General features: G+C 46.8%; 1 protein-coding gene across 1 annotated transcript in view; it reads left to right on the forward strand.

Moving 5' to 3' along the window:
• LOC115384753 (lipoxygenase homology domain-containing protein 1-like) overlaps positions 1-18,703 on the forward strand; it is a gene marked incomplete at its 3' end in the record, with an annotated part of 53,038 nt that extends 34,335 nt beyond the window's left edge. The window contains exons 20-30 of the mRNA XM_030086987.1: positions 704-837; positions 2,600-2,748; positions 2,826-2,930; positions 12,027-12,155; positions 12,234-12,401; positions 12,476-12,657; positions 12,807-12,923; positions 14,235-14,397; positions 14,641-14,795; positions 17,880-18,089; positions 18,518-18,703. Coding sequence (XP_029942847.1) covers positions 704-837; positions 2,600-2,748; positions 2,826-2,930; positions 12,027-12,155; positions 12,234-12,401; positions 12,476-12,657; positions 12,807-12,923; positions 14,235-14,397; positions 14,641-14,795; positions 17,880-18,089; positions 18,518-18,703 — 1,698 coding nt within the window. The remainder of the gene's footprint in view (positions 1-703; positions 838-2,599; positions 2,749-2,825; positions 2,931-12,026; positions 12,156-12,233; positions 12,402-12,475; positions 12,658-12,806; positions 12,924-14,234; positions 14,398-14,640; positions 14,796-17,879; positions 18,090-18,517) is intronic.
• Positions 18,704-19,812: the final 1,109 nt, after the last annotated feature.

The raw sequence follows: 19,812 nt of genomic DNA on the forward strand, positions 1-19,812 counted from the left end.
CTAAACATGAGCAATGGAGAACACGGAGATTCATAAGGACAGAACACCAAGCTGTCAACTGTCAACTCTGAAAGTACCAAGTCCAGGAGAACCTGGACTGGGACCAGGAGCAGGAGAAGATGGACTGGGAGTCCTGACCCCCTGGAGGGACAGATGGGGACAGCAGCAGGTCTCCTGGTCTGCAGTCCCTCGTCGTTAGCTGTGCTGCAGCCAATGGGTCCGGCTGAGGACGGCTCAGGCTGAGATTTCAGTGAGTTCACGTGAAAGCAGGGCTGGCAGCTCAGGTGACGCGTGAAGGCAGCGTGGGCAATATGAACGGCCCACAACTGCAAACCGGTTCTCATTGTTCACTTTAAAGAACTTTTCAAACAGCTGACTGGTTCGCACACAGAGTGTGAGCTATAGTGACACTAAAAACACTAAAATATAAGGACAGTGACAGGAGCTTGAAGGTTTGCTGGGTGTGTTGTTCCTCTGCTGTAATCTGGTTCTCTGGTACTTGTGGAACCTGCCAGCAGTGGTAAGATTGTTATCTGGGTTTCTGTTTGCTGATCTAAGCCTCCTGTCAAGCAGCCTGGCACGCCATCCCAGCAGCGTGCCAGGTTAAATAAAGATCAAGTAAATAAGTGATGAGGTTCCCATGGGCCGCTAACCTGTGGCATTTCCTGACCTATTGTCGCCGTTTTTTGTTTGTGTGACTCAGGAGGACATTTTCAGCGTCGCAGCCGTGGACCTGGGGATGTTGAAGAAGCTGAGGATCCGACACGACAACCAGCAGGCCGGCGCCGGCTGGTTTTTAGACCGGGTGGAGATCGTGGATAACAGGGACGACACCACGTGAGTGGGGACAACGTCAGTCCCGCCGCTACAGTCAAACGTCAGTTCCATTCAGACGTGTAAATGTCCCGTCAAACAAATCCATCCTGCATTCAGTCAGGAGAAGCCGCCACAGCAGACTCTGCTGCAGAGCCTCATCCACCTGCAGAGGTGTCTGAAGAGTGCCACCATGTGGTGTGAGGCAGCATGTCCTTTATAGAGAAATACTTTATAATACTAATTTCAATCCCAGCATGCCATGAGAGAGCAGACATAAACGGATCATTTCTCTGTGGTTGTCGCTTGACCAAACTACTGTATCAAATGTATTGTGTATGCAAAAGGTTTAGCAAAATGTGACACTCACCATTTGAAAATGATCACTTGCATCGATTCATTGTGCACAGTTTACACAGTAGTGTTTTTCTTCCCATAATGCCAGATCATAGAAGAAGGTAAAGCAGAACAGCAGCTGCTGCCTCAGTGTTTGGCGTGATCGTCACCTGAGCCGAGACTCAAATGCTGGAGGAAACAGGAAGTTACCCAGCGCGGGCTCCCTCTTTATAAAGCCTTCAGTCAGTGATATTCAAAAACATATGGAATTTTAATCCATTTGCCATTTATAATTTCATCATTTGCTCCAGACGTCTGAAAACATACACAAAATACAGTAACACACTGTGTGTGTGTGTGTGTGTGTGTGTGTGTGTGTGTGTATATCAAATCAAGTAAATCTTTATTTATAACACACTTCTCATATTAAAAAGACAACTCAAAGTACGTTACAATATAAAATAATACAAAACAATCAATATATAATGAAATAAAAACAGCCACACCTTCACCTAAATTGCACACACACACACACACACACACACACACACACACACACACACACACTACCTTTCTCGTCACATACATTTGGGAGACATGGCATTTCTTTTTTTCGGCAGTCCATCGATTTATCGGTGAGATGGAGCGGTGTTTTGCCCCCCCCCAATTTTGCACAGTAGCTGTAAACCCGTGCATCCTGCCCCCGTCCCGGACCTGGACCCCCTGGACCAGTGGGACACTGCAGTGTATCAGATGTGAGGAGTGAACCAGCTGCCACTGACTGGCCAGCTGTGCGACCTGCTGACCTTTCAGTAGGCTCATCTGAGGGCCACGACCGAGCCGACCATCGGGGACGTAGCCTGTCTAGCACCCCCCTCAGTATCGGTCGGCCTGCCGCCGCTGACTTCACCCTGTCCCTGGCCCGGGGCCCTCCCGGTACTGTCAGCTGGGGCCAGCTGAGCCCGGGACTCATGTGGGCTGGGGGTCACTCCCTGAAGTGGCCCAGAGCCCCCCAGTACTGGTTAGCTCAGTGTGTTGCAACTGGCTTTAACATCTGGAGGTCGGGGGTTCAGACCCCGAAATGGCCAGGTGGGCCTTTGAGCAAGGTCCTTTGCTCTGAATGCCTTCTGTGTGAGACATGGCATATGGTCCACACAAACATACATATGCTCCTGCATCCTCACACATACACACATACACACATACACACATACATCTAGACAGATGTATTTCTGCACATAGAAACATATAACACGTCCGGCTCAACAAATCTAATGAAAATAAAGAACAATCCGTGTCTCTAATAAAATAGTTATACTGCATTTTGGACCAGAGTTTGGACTTTTTCTAATTGTTCAGTTTGTTTTTGGACGTAGAAATAAGTGTGGATGTGTACGACAGCCTGGGTATGGACTCATGGCTGCAGAACTCCGGATCATTCTGGTTTCAGGTACTTCTTCCCTTGTAAGCGGTGGCTCGCTACTGACGAGGACGACGGACAGCTGGCCCGGGAGCTGGTTCCTGTGGACGAGGCCTTCATGAGGAAGGGGGACGATGACGAGGATGACTCTGAGGCCACACTCGGTTTGGAACAGAAAGGTGGGAGTAGCAGAGGTCAGAGGTCAGCTTCTCATGAAGACTCCAAACTTATTCTGGTTTCTTTTCCTTTCTTCCAGCCATGTCCACAACCTACACTGTCACAATCAAAACTGGAGACAAGAAGTATGCAGGAACAGATGCCAACGTCTTTATGATCCTGTACGGCACCAAAGACGACACAGGTAAAGGCCTCAGTATGCTTCCCCGTCGCCGCGACGTCGTTCCTACGACGTCTACGCTGCACTCTACGTCGGGGATACTTTAGGTCTTGACGCGGACCTCCCAAAAATCCTGACTTTGCGTTGAGGCGACGCGTGGTGACGTGAACGTCGAGGCTTTCGCATTGTTTATAGAATGAAGTAAAATTCACCCCGAATGCTTTTCTGATCTGAACAGTGCTTCGGGAGAAATTTAGATCCAAAATTGAGCGGTGCACATCTCTATACTGTTAGCAGACGGGGCTATGTGTACAACCGCTCCTAAAACAGCTTTAATCGCCCAAAAGCTCATTGTTTTCACCAATATTCCCTCCTGGTCCGCTCAGCCTCTCCTCCTCCACAGCCCGGTGTCCAGATATGTCATATATGCAGATATATGTTCGGTCAGTGCAGTGTGTCTATAGATCTATGTCTATACATCTATGTCTAGGTAAAGCCGGAGCTACGAAGCCGCGTTGTTGTTGTGACTGCCGATTGCGAAGCAAAGACACGCCACGCCCCCTACCGGCTTGGCGGTGGAATTGTAGAGGAGGGCGTTCCCTTGACGCAGAAGCAAGATATGCTCAGTGGCGGCGTAGAGTTGCCAGCGTCGGAACGACGTAGCTGCGACTCGGAAGCATACTGAGGCCTTTTGAGATTGAGATTGAGATTAGTTTATTTCGATCATATTGAAAAGTATACCAACCAAAGCAACACCACTGAAAACCAGGTTGACCGAAAAGGTTTAGCCTGAAGCTACATAGCTTATACATGCCTAACCTTCTTCCTGTTCAACATTTATAACAGAGCAAAACAAACAAACAAACAAAAAAACAAAACAATCTCAACAACCAATGAGTAGTTAATATTCCAACAAAGAACTAAAAAGAAATAGCTCTGCACAAAATATTCAAAACACATGTACGCACACACACACACATATATATATATATATATATATATATGTACATAGCCAAATTTACATACATGTACTTTTTTCTTCTTCTCTTCCTGGAGCCTTTAAGCTTCAGGATGTCAAACTTTAATTTTTCCATTTGATCGTCAATAGACCAACACTGTGAATCAAATCTGCTTCCAAAAAGGTGCTAAAAAGCATTTGTAGTTAGATTAGTTTTTTGAGAAATATGAATCAACATGTAGACATAGCTAAATATAGAATCAGTACAGCTTTGTTTTCAGGGCTTGAAGAAGACACTAAATATTCATTCTGAAGAGACAAACTATGCAAGTCAGTACTTTAAAGAAATAACCTAACTTTCATGTTACCATTAACAAGTCAACATATACGACAAATATGCTACAGCTGCTACCAACAATGAGAATAATATGGATAACAACAACAATGATAACAACAGCAGCAGCAATACAATTATATATCTATATTATTGTTTTCTGGCCCTTCCTGGGCAGTATGTCCTTCAAGCTCGGGTCCTCTACCAGAGTCCTGGGAACTTCAGGGTTCTGCAGGATCTACCAGAGGCGTGGGAGCTGGAGGGTTCTGCAGGATCTACCAGAGGCGTGGGAGCTGGAGGGTTCTGCAGGATCTACCAGTAAGTAATGGGAACAAAATCTGAGATCTCTGTCCAGAAGAGCATAGTGCTAGAACAGCCAAGATCCTGCAGAACCCTCCAGCTCCCAGGACTCTGGTATGTGTGTGTGTGGTATATATATATATATATATATATATATATATATATATATATATATATATATATATATATATATATATATGCTCCACGAGTGTGTAACCCTTGTTACTATGTAATAACAGAGCACAGGTAAATAATGAGCAATGATAACTGGACCAATAACAGAAGACCTAAATTTGTAATATGTTTAAGTACCCAAGAGACACAAACGACGATGGATTTGAGTTTAGTGATCACTTATTATTAAGAATTGAACACACAATGAAATTTATGCAACAGTCATATAAAACATTCAAGGAAAATAACAAACTAAAATAAATACTGGCAGAAATCAAAACCCTCTGTTCTCAAAGTTAATGTTGGGGCCCTTGTGTTCCTTTTGTCCTACCACACAATCCGTGAGAATTGGGGTTGGGGGGGGGGGGGGGGGGGGGGGGGGGGGGGGGGGGGTGGAGTCCAGGAAATCCTTCTCCAGTAGTTCAACTTGGCTCGCCACCCAGCTCCTGCTGGGATTCTAAGGATCTCGCAATCTCTGATCCTGATGTCTGGATGATCCAACCCAGCCCCAGCTGGAACTGTTCCAGTGGATGGTGTGATGAAACTGATCTCTCTCAAAGATGTCCTCACAAAAAACCTGACCTATGGGCAGGTCAGATGAGATCCAAATATTACATTCACACACTATTTAGAACATATTACTTCCCTAAATTCTCATCTCTTATTAATTAATCACACTCACTTGCATTAATTAATCAAAATCATGTTCTCAATTGGTAAGTTGTACAACAAAAATCTATCTTTAGTTCAAGGAATCATTTACAGTTGTGAAACTATAAATACATTTCAAGTGCACATTGTAATCATGTTCAAGTACTCAAAAAACACTGCAGTTACATTTAATAATTAATATTTAACCAACAGAAAACATTGTGAAGAGCTACTTTAAAGGTGCTGTAGGCAGGATTTTGCTAGTCAATTCTAATTTTTCTGTGATTTCTTTGGATTAAATGTTGGAGTATCCATTGATAATCCTTTAGGAGTGCAGCATAACTACACTACCGCGAGGGCGCAGCGTTTCCATCTGTCTCTGTTCTGAGCTGAAAAGCAATCTAGACAGCTCCAGGTATCTTTGACCAATCAGAAGAGCCCATGAGGCTCTAACCGTGATTGGTCGAGGGGCGTTCGTCACACGTTCTTGTGGGAGGGGCTTAACTTGCGTAAGGGTGTGATTTCAGAGAAAACAGGACAGGATTGGCTGTGCTGGGTTTCAAATCGCCATCTTAGATGGGTCAAATCGCCATCTTGCTTAGGTAAACCTAAGCAAGATGGCGGAGATGCTGAATCCTGCCTACAGCACCTTTAATAGTAGAAAGTGCATTAAGTGCAGTAAACATCCATGGCAACCTAGAGGCATTAAGGCTGAGCGTGCTTAGTTACCTCTCCCTGCACCGGTAACAGAGAGAGAATGCACTGAATATTTACCCCTTCAATCGTCATGAAAATAAACTACACATCAATTAAATAATCTCACAACTGATTTTTTTTCCCCAACAACAAAAAACAAATGACACAGTAATTTGCATACAACACCTTAACAATCATGCCAGCTAAGTGGCCACACTCAAACTAATAGGCTGTTAGCATATTCAAACAGTTTTAGGTGGCTAGCGCCGTTAGCATGTTTTTTCTGGCTATCTGTACCAGTTAACACAACACCAACTGCTTTATCATCACCCAAACAGGTCAAACATGAGTGTCACACACTTAACAATTAACTGAACAGGCAAAAGAGCGCCTTAACTCACCGCTGTGTCAACATATGCATGGACTCTACTGCCTTTCACCTCGCCAGATCGGTGAAAATTATCCGTTTCTCACGCGGCTCTATAAAGTCCAAACGCAATAATACAGCAGTCAACAGCTATCTAACATCATCAAGATTTGACAGAAGTCCATTTTAAAAGATTATTTTGTATCTTACCCGATGGATGTCCATGAATTTGATCAGAACCGGGATCAAAACAGCACAAGAAACAACTAGCAAGAGGGGCTAACAGGAAGTAGCGTCCCAGAGGCAGAACTACAGGAGTCACGTGAGGCTCACGGGATTCACTGATTGGCTTAGCCATCGAGGTCATTTCTCAGTGCTTTTTTCTATAACCACACACAGAATAACACTGGCCATAAATAACCTTTCTTCTTTTTTCCTCTTGTGTTAAACACTTTTAATATTTATGCATTTCAATATAAAATGAACTCTCTCTTTTTAAAGAATTCCTAAGGCCATTCAAATGAATTGTATATTTAAAAATTAAATAAATTTTATCAAAAGGCATTTTAAAACCTGGGCTACAAGTATCTTGTTCCAGTAGCCAATTTCTCATCAGTATGCCCTGGTTCCACAACAACTGACGCAGACCTTGTTGACCCGGGCGACATCCGAGCCGGTATGACTCTTTCATTTACGGTTTCGCTCATGCTGAGGTGTGGACAGGTATGTGTTACAGCTAGGGTAGGCGATGTTGTCCAAAAGCACTTTTTGTCATACTGAGTGAAATGCTCCTTGCTCCCTGGGAGAAGTCAATACATTATGTGGACGGAAAAAGGTGCGGAAAAAATCTGACAACTGTAGCGGCCAAAGGACAGTAAAAACTCCGACCAATCGTAAGGCGCGGACCGCTCTTAAGAAACCAATCAGACGCCATGCGGCGCTGTCTGAACAGCCCCGTCTGCTCCGCTCCGTCTGTATGTGTGTGTGTGTGTGTGTGTGTGTGTGTGTGTGTGTGTGTGTGTGTGTGTGTGTGTGTGTGAGCGCGCGGCGCAGATCGGCTCACAAGACGCCTCTCGGTAATTACGTCGTGCAACAAAGTATCATAGTACTGTGTGCAAAGCGCTGGTCAATTTACGTTTATGTGCCCTGAGAAACATGAACCCCGGACATCTCCTTGAATTTAAAAAACCTGGACGCCCCGGACAGGACGTAAAAAGAGGACATGTCCAGGTAAAAGAGGATGTATGGTCACCCTAGACTTGGAGCGGGGTCCCATTGAAAACAATGAAGACAGGGCATTGCCGCGGACAACCTGTGAGATGCGCGGTCATGTTCGTGAGGGTGTGGCGTTGGGCCAAGCACTGATTGGAGTAGGAGGAGCTTAGGGGGGATGGCTTGAGGTGTCCGACTTTCAAATCTTGCAGGCTCTTCAACATCGTCTACCCTAGCTTTACGGGCTTTGTCCAAGGGCCCAACTGGATTACCATACGCCCTGACTGGGATTCGAACCGCCGACCTCCTGCTCCAAAGTCTGTGTCCCTAACCACTAGACTATCCACAAAAACTCACGTTCCTAGCTACCCGCCTAAAGAGATACACGAGAGAAGTGGAGACCAGGAGAATAAACAGGGTGTTCTCCAACAATCCAGCTAAGGTCTACTCTCAGTGGCAGGGTAGTAAGACCACAGCAGACCCACCCAGGGCTGAGACTGAGCAATACTGGAAGAGTATCTGGGAGAAAGATGTGTCACACAACACCAATGCCCAATGGCTGGCAGGCCTGCAGGCAGAGCACAGCAACCTCCCAGAACAAGACCCAGTAGTAATTACAACAGGCAAGAGTGGCCAAAATGAAGAGCTGGACAGCTCCAGGGCCCGACAAGATCCACACCTACTGGCTTAAGAAGCTAACTGCACTCCATGAACGTCTTGCAGCACAAATGAACCAGCTGCTAATATCAGGGACCCACCCAGAGTGGCTAACCCAAGGTCGGACAGTCCTCATCATGAAGGACACCCAGAAGGGAACAATACCATCAAACTACCGGCCTAGAACCTGCCTCAGCACCACAAGGAAACTCCTATCAGGCATCATAGCGGCCAAGATAAGTAGGCACATGGATCAGTACATGAGTAAAGCACAAAAAGGGATTGGCAATAACACCAGGGGGGCCAAACACCAGCTACTGGTTGACAGGGCAATCGCCCAAGACTGCAAGGCCCGCAGCACCAACCTGTGCACTGCCTGGATTGATTACAAGAAAGCCTCTGACTCAATGCCACACACGTGGATACTGGAGTGCTTGAAACTGTACAACATCAACAGGACTCTAAGGAGCTTCATTCAGAACTCATTGGGGCTGTGGAAGACAAGTCTAGAGGCCAGCTCAAAGCCAGTGGCACAGGTGAGCATCAAATGCGGCATATACCAAGGTGACGCCCTGTCCCCCCTGCTGTTCTGCATAGGCCTGAACCCCCTCAGCCAGATCATTACCAAGAGTGGCTTTGGATACCGGTTCAGGAGCGGAACAACTGTCAGCCACCTCCTCTACATGGACGACATCAAACTGTATGCCAAGAATGAGCGTGACATCGACTCCCTGATTCACCTCACCAGGATGACATCGGCATGTCATTCGGACTGGATAAGTGTGGACGAATGGTATCTAGAAGAGGGAAGGTGATCACAACTGCAGGAGTTGAATTGCCTGAAGGAAACATAACAGATGTGCAGGACAGCTGCAAGTACCTGGGGATCCCACAGGTAAATGGTAACCATGAGGAGGCAGCTCGAAAGTCAGCCACAGCCAAATACCTACAGAGAGTAAGACAGGTCCTGAAGAGTCAGCTGAATGGCAAAAATAAGATCCAGGCCATAAACACCTACGCCCTACCAGTAATCAGATATCCTGCTGGCATAATATCCTGGCCACTGGAAGAAATGCAAGCCACTGATATCAAGACAAGAAAGCTCTTACAATGCACGCAGGGTTCCACCCTAAGCATACTGAGCTATACACCAAGAGAAAGGAGGGAGGCCGAGGACTAGTGAGTGTCAGAGCCAGACATCAAAAGCCCAGTAAGGAGGAGCCAGAGGAGCTATCATGGACAGACAAAGCCCTGCATGGCATGGACCACCGACACATTGAAGAAGTGGCTGACATTGGAAAAACATACCAGTGGCTGGAAAAGGCTGGACTGAAGGACAGCACAGAGGCACTAATCATGGCTGCACAAGAACAGGTCCTGAACACAAGATCAATAGAGGCCGGGATCTACCACACCAAACAAGACCCCAGGTACAGACTGTGCAAAGAAGCCCCAGAGACAGTACAGACCATCACAGCAGGGGGTCAGATAGTGGCAGGCAAGGCATACAGGGAACGGCACAACCAGGTAGCAGGGATCGTGTACAGGAACATATGTACCCAGTATGGACTGGAGGTCCCAGGGTCCAGATGGGAGACACCTCCAAAGGTGGTCCAGAACAATCGAGCCAAGATCCTGTGGGACTTCCAGATCCAGACTGACCAGCAGGTGATGGCCAATCAACCTGACATAGTGGTGGTGGATAAACAGCAGGAGACAGCTGTGGTGATAGATGTAGCAATCCCAAGTGATGGAACATCAGGAAAAAGGAGCAGAGAAGCTGGAGAAGTACCAAGGGCTGAGGGAAGAGATAGAGAGAGTGTGGGGCGTGAAGGCAACAGTGATACCAGTAGTGATCGGGACACTGGGAGCAGGAACCCCCAAGCTGGGAAGATGGCTCCAGCAGAGACCAGGAACAACATTTGAGAGCTCTCTTGAAAAGAGCACAACAGCTAAGATCCTGCAGAACCCTCAAGCTCCCAGGCCTCTGGTAGAGGACCCGAGCTGGAAGGAGACAGACACAATACCGCCGGGGTGGCGAGAACACAGTTTTATATGTATATATATATATATATATATATATATATATATATATATATATGTATGTATATATATATATATATATATATATATATATATATATATATATATATATATATATATATATATATATATATATATATATATATATGTGTGTGTAACTGTTGTATACCCGACCCGGCAAGAACACACTCTGAGGCACCAAAAAGCTTGTGGTGAGCACCTCCACTGGCACATGACATCAGCAGCAGCGGGCTACAGGACTGCTCCAATACATAACACGGAAGTCTTTTACATTATAATGAAATACATCACAAGATTGGACTTTTACATCAATTTATATAATGGTTTTAACAGTAGACATTTTACCAGGTGATCGTACAGTGGTTTTAACATTAATGCTTTTACAATGAATTTCATACAATTGATCTTAATTTGTTTTTAACCATCATCATCCCTTTTTATACTTTTTAGATAGAAAATGTAAGTAAATAGAAGATACAAGAGAACAAACACTATTCAGAATCAAATCAATAATATGGCTTACAGTAGCCCCTAGTGGTGACTAGAAAATATTGCATTCCATAATGGCGGCCTGCGCAACAAACAATACAACTTTCTGAATGCCTGACTAATTACAATGAATACAAAACATTTAATGCAACAACATTTACCTGCAATGAACACATGAAAACACAAAAAGCATGTGGTTAGCACCTCCACTGGCCCGTGACATCTACAGGGAAAGAATAAAGTTGACTTAAAGCTCGAGTCCGGAGTTTTGAAAGAGAGAGGTTTTTTAATCCAATGTCTCGAGGCTCCGCCCTCCCTCTGCTTTCATGAGCGACCAAGCCACGCCCCTTTAGTTGTGCACGCGAATTATCTGTGGGGTGAAAATGAGAGCCTCCGAGTCCTACAGCATCCTCCATGTTCAGCTGTTTACGGTGGATGTTCAGCAGACAGTGGATATATCTGCTGCAGAGCTAACTCTCCTCTGCTGGGCGAGCGGCCGTGCTCTCTGGCTGCTCCACACTTTGATTGACAGCACGACAAGGCGGAAGCTCGAAGTCTATTGGCTGAAGCTGACCGGCGCTTTTTCGGATAACATGGGGGTCTATGAGACGAAGGCGGGGCTCATAAATACATTTTTATATTGTTTTATGCTAATATTATAGTAAAGTATCGAACCAGACTGACACATGTAAGCTCTGTTAAAAAATGATACATTGGAAACGAACGGAAACTCCGGACACCAGCTTTAAGTAACAAAATAGACCATAACACTAACGTGACTCGTGAATTACAACAGACACAGAACAAAAATACACTGGACGATTTGTCATGTTAGCTTTAGAGCATTTTATAACAATATTTTGCAGAGAAGGACCGGAGTCTGTCTTACCGGCAGCAGCGGGCTACAGGACTGCTGAGCTTCCGGTTTCCGGTCACAGTTATAGATTTGACAGCTGCCAGTAGATGGCGCTAACGCACTACTCATTGCAGGACAAACTGTATACAGAGACTATTTACATATCTTAGCAGGAATTTCACAATAAAATAAGGTCATTCTTCAACCTGTTACATATACAGTATATACTGTATATATACACACACACACACACACACACACACACACACACATATATATATATATGTATGTGTGTGTAGTTCTGAATTGAAGTGACGTCTGAGATACAGAGAGCGTAAACACTGTCCTGTTCTCATCTGCAGGTTTAATCAATCTGAAGGCTTCAAAGACTCACAGAAACAAGTTTGAGCGTGGACTAACAGACAGGTTCACGGTGGAGGCGGTGGACATCGGGCCTCTGAAGAAGCTGCGAATTGGACACAATAACTGTGGTACTTGGCAGTGAAGCCGGACCCTGGGGGCCGCAGCTTCCAGCAGAGGTGACGGGAGGCTTTCTGTGGATGTTTCAGGAGGAGGGTCGGCAGGGTGGTTCCTGGACTGGGTGGAGATCGATGCCAAATCTCTGGGACAGAAGCTCCGCTTCCCCTGCGGCCGCTGGCTGGATCGAGGAGAAGACGACGGCGCCATCGTCAGAGATCTTTTCCCAAATCCCCTTCAGACTGAGTTTTACACACCATGTACGTCGCTAACCTCTTCTGCATGACTTTCACCTTGAAGATACTGGAAGAATGATGGATGTTTTTTCTCGTAGTCGTCCCATATGAGATTAAAACCTTCACCAGCGACGTGTTTGGAGCAGGCACGGACGCAGACGTCTGCATCGTCCTGTACGGTCGAGATGCAGTGTGCACCCAGCAGAAGTCTCTGTGTGTCAACAAGAGGGAGCGCAGGATGTACTTTGAGAGAGGAGCTGAGGACATGTTCATCGTGGAGGTACTGAAATTCTTCGAAGGCGAAGCCATAAAGTCAAGAGCAGCTGTGAGAGTGAGAACAAGATCACCCGTGCCTTCTGTCTGCATTGTGAACGTGAACGTGACACTGAATACGTTGTTAAATCAGCCTGGTTTCTGCTTTCCCTGCAGTTGGAAGATGTGGGGGACGTAATCGAGAAGATTCGGATAGGCCATGACAACCGTGGGGTCAATCCGGGCTGGCATCTGGACAGAGTGGAGATCAGACGTCTGCTCAGGAAGGGAAAGGTCCTGGGCCTTTCTCTCAATCCTTTGAGACTGCAACACATAAACACCTTCCATTGCCCTAACTGATGCACTGACTCCCAAGCATCCATCTCTTTTGATAGACTAGAACAGCAACATAAGTTGAAGCTACTGCATATGATTAAAGCAAACACATTTTCCTTTGTTCTTCCAGCAGACGTCTGTGTTTAAGGCCCATCACTACTGACATATGAAATGATCTGAGTAATCTGTAACTACCAAATCTGATCTGCAGAAAAACACAGGAACCAATCAGACAATCAATCAGTTGACTGAACAATGAATCAGTGAACCAACCAACCATCAGTGGATCAACTGACTAACCAATCGAGCAACATGTGAATCACCTGTAGAGCCACACTCAGGGCGCTTCCATCTGTGCAATCCAGATTTTAGACCAAATCAGGACTTTCTGGGAAAATCCTCACTGTTTATGAGTGTGAAACCCCTCCTGGTCAAAGATCCGGGTCGACTATCAGCTGCAGTCAGGGACGTGAGCAAAATGGAGAAATGAAGAAAGTGAGTCAGAAATAGCAGACACAGAAAGAAAGATTTAGAAACTGTCTGGAGGGCAGACTTGGAGTGGTGAGGAAGAGCAGGCGCTCATTGGTTGAAGGTCAGAAGACTGAATCACGGTTGTTTGTGGTTGGCCGTTAGCTGCCAGCCGGCTGCTGTGGCAGGACCTCCGGTTTCGGTCTCCACCAATGAAATGAGCCGGATTTGTCTGGTGAGTGTTCATTTTGGCCTACAGCGCCCCCAAACGAGCAGCTGCCGTAACTGCATAATGTTGTCCGTGCGTTTGGTCTGCTCTCAGGCCGAGCCAGGTAGAGGGGGGGATTCTCACCCCCACCTCCCCAGCACAGCTGAGTCCCGGACTATTCTGGCGTGAAATGGCCTCAGAGTCTGTAACAGCAGGAAGTCTCTTCTGCAGAGGCGGAGACTTAAATAAATCCCCTGGCTGTGGACATGATGGAGGCCCGGAATCACCTTCTTCTCATATAAATACAAACTGTGATTGTGCAGATCAGCAGCTGAACAAGCCTATCAAACCGTCTTTTATAAGCCATGTTTCTTCACATGGAGCAGGGTTAACTCCACCATATGGCCCGACCCTGCACAGCAGTCCCAGTTCTTCATGTTCCCTGTCGTCAAAGCAGCTGAAACAATCCTGACATGGTGAAACTGGGATCCCCTTCTGCACATGTGGTTAAAAACTGTTCATTCTAGCAGTGTGACTTTGAGAGCCAAAGCACTGTGAGTTCTCGTGCCAAATCTCCGGTTGTCTCTCGGTAGGGTTCAGAGACCATCATCTTCCCTTGTGAGAGGTGGCTGGCCAGGTCAGAGGATGATGGAGAGACGGTGAGGGAGCTGGTGCCCTCTGACATTATCACTGAGAAACTCTCCCGAGACGGCAGCCTCAAAGTGACTGAAGTGGAGGTGGATGACGCCTTAGAGAGTATGTCCTCGCTTCTCACTGCAATACTATAAACAGAAAGAGCAGAGAGATCTGTCTGCTTGTTGTCTCAGCTTCATTTCAGACTCTCAGAGGATTTTCCTTTCAGGGTCTTCATATTCCCAAACAGTTCTCTGTTCTGACAGCAGCACCAAGCAGAGATGGGCCATTGCTTCCTGCTGTATCTTGTTATTTCGTTCTGTGGTAAACCGCCTCAGGCCAGTCATACATGTGCTTGTCTTGCAGCTCACATGTACAGTGTGTCGGTGATGACCGGGGACGTGTACGGAGCTGGCACCGACGCCAACGTCTTTCTCACAGTTTACGGAGACTTAGGAGACACCGGGGAGAGGAAGCTGAGCAAGTCGGAGACCAACAGCAACAAGTTCGAGCGAGGATCTGTGAGAAAAGCATTCACCCTCAGAACTGTCTTCAGTCCCAATTTCTTTGTCATTTAGCAATGGAGAAAAGAACGACCTGGAGTGTCCACCTCATTTGATTTGACCACATGCACCCAAATTTCATCTCAGCTTGGCCTCACATGCAAAACCCAGCGAGTCCCAAAATGCTCAATTATCATGTAGTTCTTACAGAATGCATTGTTATTTCTATTTTATTTGAGGATGCTGCTCCAGACCTCCACGGCTGCAGTAAACAGCAGTTCTGCACATGCTCAGTAGACAAACACTGAGGACAATGTTCCCTCCAGAGCGTCAGGACTCCCCAGGTTCTCCTGGACTTTGTAGTTTTAGAGCCAGTTTTACAGTCAGTACTTGGTGTTCTGTCCAAATGAATGTGTGTGTTCTCCACTGTCAGTGTTTAGAGTGTATTGTTCTCTGCAGCACCAACTAGTGGACCCAGATGAAAACTACATGGATTTCAGTGTTTCTGCTCTTCCCTGTAAATGAACATCCTGTTTGAATCCTTGCCGTTTAAATATGAAAGTTTTCTGAAATGAATGTTTAAACGCAGCAGTGATGCCTTTGACTTGAGATGGTGTCACATAAACAGGACCTCAGATTACTTTGAACAGACTTTACATGTAGAACTCATCGTACTGCTTGAGTGGTCTCAATGCACCTACTGGGAGCTGTTTAGAGTGGAGGTCAATCTGCGCTACAATTCCCCGTGTCACTGTCTTTCACCATGCTAAAGAACTGATGCTACAGAAATGTGACTTTTTGCTGTAATGCAGGAATCCCTGAGGCTTTGTGATGCCCGTTTCATCTCTATATCCTTATCATACATGGTCAGACATTTGACCATGAGAATCATACATGCTGAATTGTGTGAGGAAGCGTCGTCTGAAAGGCCAAACTGAACCCTGATTCTGTTTCATCCCTACTGGCCGCCAGAAGGTGGCGCTGAAAGCACCAAATCTTCCCTTTGCACATGTGCAGTTTGAGTTTGCATGCCATCAGTGTGACCCCTGGGTGACCCCAGGAAGGGAATAAGTTCCGGTGTGACCGCAGGTTCTTAAGGCTCTTTTCTTCTTGTGAGTCGCTCGCATTCTGCTGAACACAGCATTGAAGGTTTGGTTGTCTGCAGCAGGAGGCGCTGCGAGCGTCTTGGTCTTGTCCGTGAGCACCTCCCTCAGCGGAGTCGGCGGCCCTGCACTGCGTTGGATGTTCCTCCTTCGTCCCCAGTGACCTCCGCTAAGAGCCAATACTGCTCACTTGGTTCCCCTGACGGGACCACCAGGACGTGCTGGTGCGCCCTTGGCCAGAGGGCTTCCGTTACGCCTCTTCGCCACCCCCTCTGATCTGACAAACACCCCAGAGAATTCCTTGGGAGGGTCCCATGCTGGTGCTAGTGGCCCCCTGGTGGCCAGCTTGAGTATGGTTTCTGTGCTGTGCAGACTTGCAGTGAGTTGTGGTCCCGCTCTCCCCCAACAGAAGAGATCTGTTGTTTCAAGACGGATCAGGTTTGGCACTCTGCTGCTGAGCAGCAGTATGGAGTCTGTCAGCCGGACCGTCCTGAATGTCAGAGCACCGTCCGCCGGCTGCAGTACGACAGGAGGTCTGAAGTTGTGAAGTGGTGCGCCGTCCACAGGGAGGATTTGTGTTTTGTCCGGGCTCCACGGTCCTCGATTTCTTGCAGGCTCCTCTGGATGGGCGTCGCCCTCCATCTACCCTGAAGGTGTGTGTGGCAGCCGTATCAGCCCGGCATCCCAGGGCTGCACGGCACAGCTGGGAGCCACAACCTGGTGTTGGTTTTCTCAGCGAAATCCCAGCGGGCTCCAGCCGGGGACCTGCACCGACTGCTGGACGGCCGGTCAGCCTGACGGAGGCTCTGCTCTCTCCAGGCAGCGCTCCTCCCACTGGAGCATGGACGCCATTCAGCATTCTTGTCAGGGGTGAGCTGCCTCTGCCGTCAGGGGTGAGCTGCCGCTCCACCACAGCAGTGTCCACACCTGGAGCCCTGAGGGGACAACCACTGGACCACATGCTGCTGCCTCCACCTCAAGCCACTGCAGTGGTCCTCCATTCATCCCTCAAATTCGGACCATGGGGTGCTCTTTAAAATCAAGCACCCCTAGTGGCCATATAAACAATGTCACGGACATCAGGACTGACAGTGTTTTTTTTTTATAGGGAGTGAGTTGGACTTAATAGTCTCACTTAATAGTCATTGAATGACTTCAGTTTGATTTTAAAAACAGAACAAAACCTTTGAAGTAGTTTGTGCAACAGATCAGAAGCCACAATATGAACCACAAAAACAAAACAACAAACCAACTCTACAGAATGGAGAAATCTCTATGCTGTAGTTGCACAGTGCTGGTCGTCCTCTCGGGGAGGACAGTCTCCCTGGGCGATGCCCGGCACCTTTCTCTGGGCTGTACAGCAGGGAACGCCGCCACTCCCCAGGCATGGGCGTGGTCCTGGGCTCTGCAGAGGCTCAGAGAGGCCGGTCTCTGGGATTCCTCCTGACCACGTTGGGATACGTCCTGGCGGTCCAGAGGGATGAAACAGAATGAATGTGACTGCAATTATTGAATCCTGATTGACCGCCACAGCACTCTGTCACCCAGAATCCTCGTGATCACGTGAGGAGATTCTGTAGGAGGCGAACCTGAGGGGACACCAGAGCTTGATACCTTCCTAGGTCACCCAGGGGTCACAGGTCACATTGTTTCTATGCAAACTGGAACTGCGCATACACGAAGAGACATTCAGTCCTTCCAGCACTGCGCTCATGCGGTCAGCCAGGATTCATAGAACCATATTTACATTTGTAACTTTCATTTTATCCATGGGCCAGGGTCAGGATTTATTGTCCCGACACAATAAATCATTTATTTTTTAAACACTTGCAGCTAGTTAAAGGTTTTTATCTCACTAAACATTATGCTTGTGTTCCAACCATTGTCCAACATCATTGTTAGATGTAATAAATATTTTTGTGTTACCTGTGTTCACAATACAAGCTGATAAAGTCCTCCATCAGTTAGCTGTTCCTGTTTGTGTTGTTCTCCCTCCGAGGTGGATAAGTTCACTATCGAGGCCGTGGACCTGGGTCAGGTCTTCAGGATTAAAATCCGCCATGATAACAGCATGGTGAGTGCTGACTGGTACCTGGACCAGGTGGAGGTGGTGGACCTGGACACGGAGGAGGTCTTCCTCTTCTTATGTGAGCGCTGGCTTTCCAGGAAGAGGGAGGACAGACGCATCCAAAGGATCTTCTACGTCAAGGTAGCAAGAAACGCCTCAGAATTAACACAGGAAATGAAAGATGCACGACCAGCAGCTGTTAGTTCATGTGGCGGTCCAGCACACAGTGAGAGGTGTTTTGTTGAAGTACGGCTAAAATCAATCAGACCGAATCAGACCGAGCCTCCTGCCACTGCAGCACACCTCAACCTGCTCCACAGCAGGGCCAGACATCCTTTCTAGTCTGAAGTAGGATGTTTATTTGCAATGCAAGTACCAACCTTAGATATTTGCCAATACCTCAATACTTACAGTCCATCCAGAAAGGATTCACTCCCCTTCGCTTTTTTCACATGTGGGTTATATTACAGCCTGATTCCAAAATGAATTAATTTATTTTCTGTCATCAAGCCCCCTGTGTGTGAAGGCAGCTGAACCTCTGTTTGTCTGTGTGTGTTGTGATATTTCAGGGTTATGACGGAGTGCGAGAGGGCCTGAGCAGTAAGAAGACCTCAGCTCTGACTCCGAAGAGCGTCGACAGTAACATGAACAAGAAGAGCAAAAGGAAGAAGGAAGAGGAGGATATCCAGCCCCCGAGTGAGAGCAGCATCCGTTGTCAGTGTGTTCAACATCTCCGATACCAGTATCCGTACCAAGTACTCCTACTCGAGCCCAGAAAACCATTCCTGATGCCACCCGGCGAGTGATGCTGCCCAGGAGAGGACGGGCCATGTTCACGGTTTGGAGAATGAGAATGACAAAAGGAAGAAAGACTAAAATATGTGCTGACAAAATAACAAGAGGAGAAAGACAGCTGATACAACACCAGAAACTTAACCAGCAACTCAACCAGCAACTTAACCAGCAGCTGAACCAGCAGCTTAACCAGCAACTCAACCAGCAACTTAACCAGCAACTTAACCAGCAACTTAACCAGCAACTTAACCAGCAGCTGAACCAGCAACTCAACCAGCAGCTGAACCAGCAACTTAACCAGCAACTCAACCAGCAACTTAACCAGCAGCTGAACCAGCAGCTGTGCCATGATACCTGAGTGAGGACAGGTATCATGGCACGTTTGGCAGACTGTACAGCCGTATTAGTGATAAAATAATTCGGCTGTATGCCGTACCTCGAGGGAATAGAGTGGAATCAGAACAGCCGGGTGTTTGGTTTGGTGACTGTCACTAAAAAGAAGCAGTTAAATATCAATCATCTCCTTGATAAGTCTGAAGACAGCAGCCTCTGCTCTCCTGCTGCACCTCAGGGGGAAGTTACCATCAGCCGTCGGGCATGCCAGGAAAAACGCCTCGGTGGATACAGGACTGGAATCCCAGGAATCCCTCCAACCCGTTTCAGGAGTTTAGTTTCTCCAATGTTGCGTTAGAAAGTTCTGCTTCTATTGAAAGTTTCGGTCAACTAAATCACTCCTTCTTTAGCCGAAGGCGAGTAGATTTGTGTGTTATCCAGCGAGTATGCTTTAATATATATAATACTGAATCAGTGTGCAAAGTTTGAAAGGCGAGCATTTTTAAATCTATCGTCCCCATAAGCTGGACGCAGGACGCTCACTAAACGGTAAACCCATGTTGTTTTTGTTCCAATCACATCACATTGCTTCAGCATCATTTGTTCTTGATGGTTCAAGGGGTGTTAAAAAAAAACAAAAAAAAAACAACTTTTTTTTTTTCAGAAAAATGAGGCTTAAATTTATCATTTTTATAATAACAGTAGAAAAACCTTTAATTCACACTTTAACCTGCTG

Source organism: Salarias fasciatus, unplaced genomic scaffold (genome assembly GCF_902148845.1).
Source record: "Salarias fasciatus unplaced genomic scaffold, fSalaFa1.1, whole genome shotgun sequence".
In the NCBI taxonomy this organism is placed as follows: Eukaryota; Metazoa; Chordata; class Actinopteri; order Blenniiformes; family Blenniidae; genus Salarias; species Salarias fasciatus.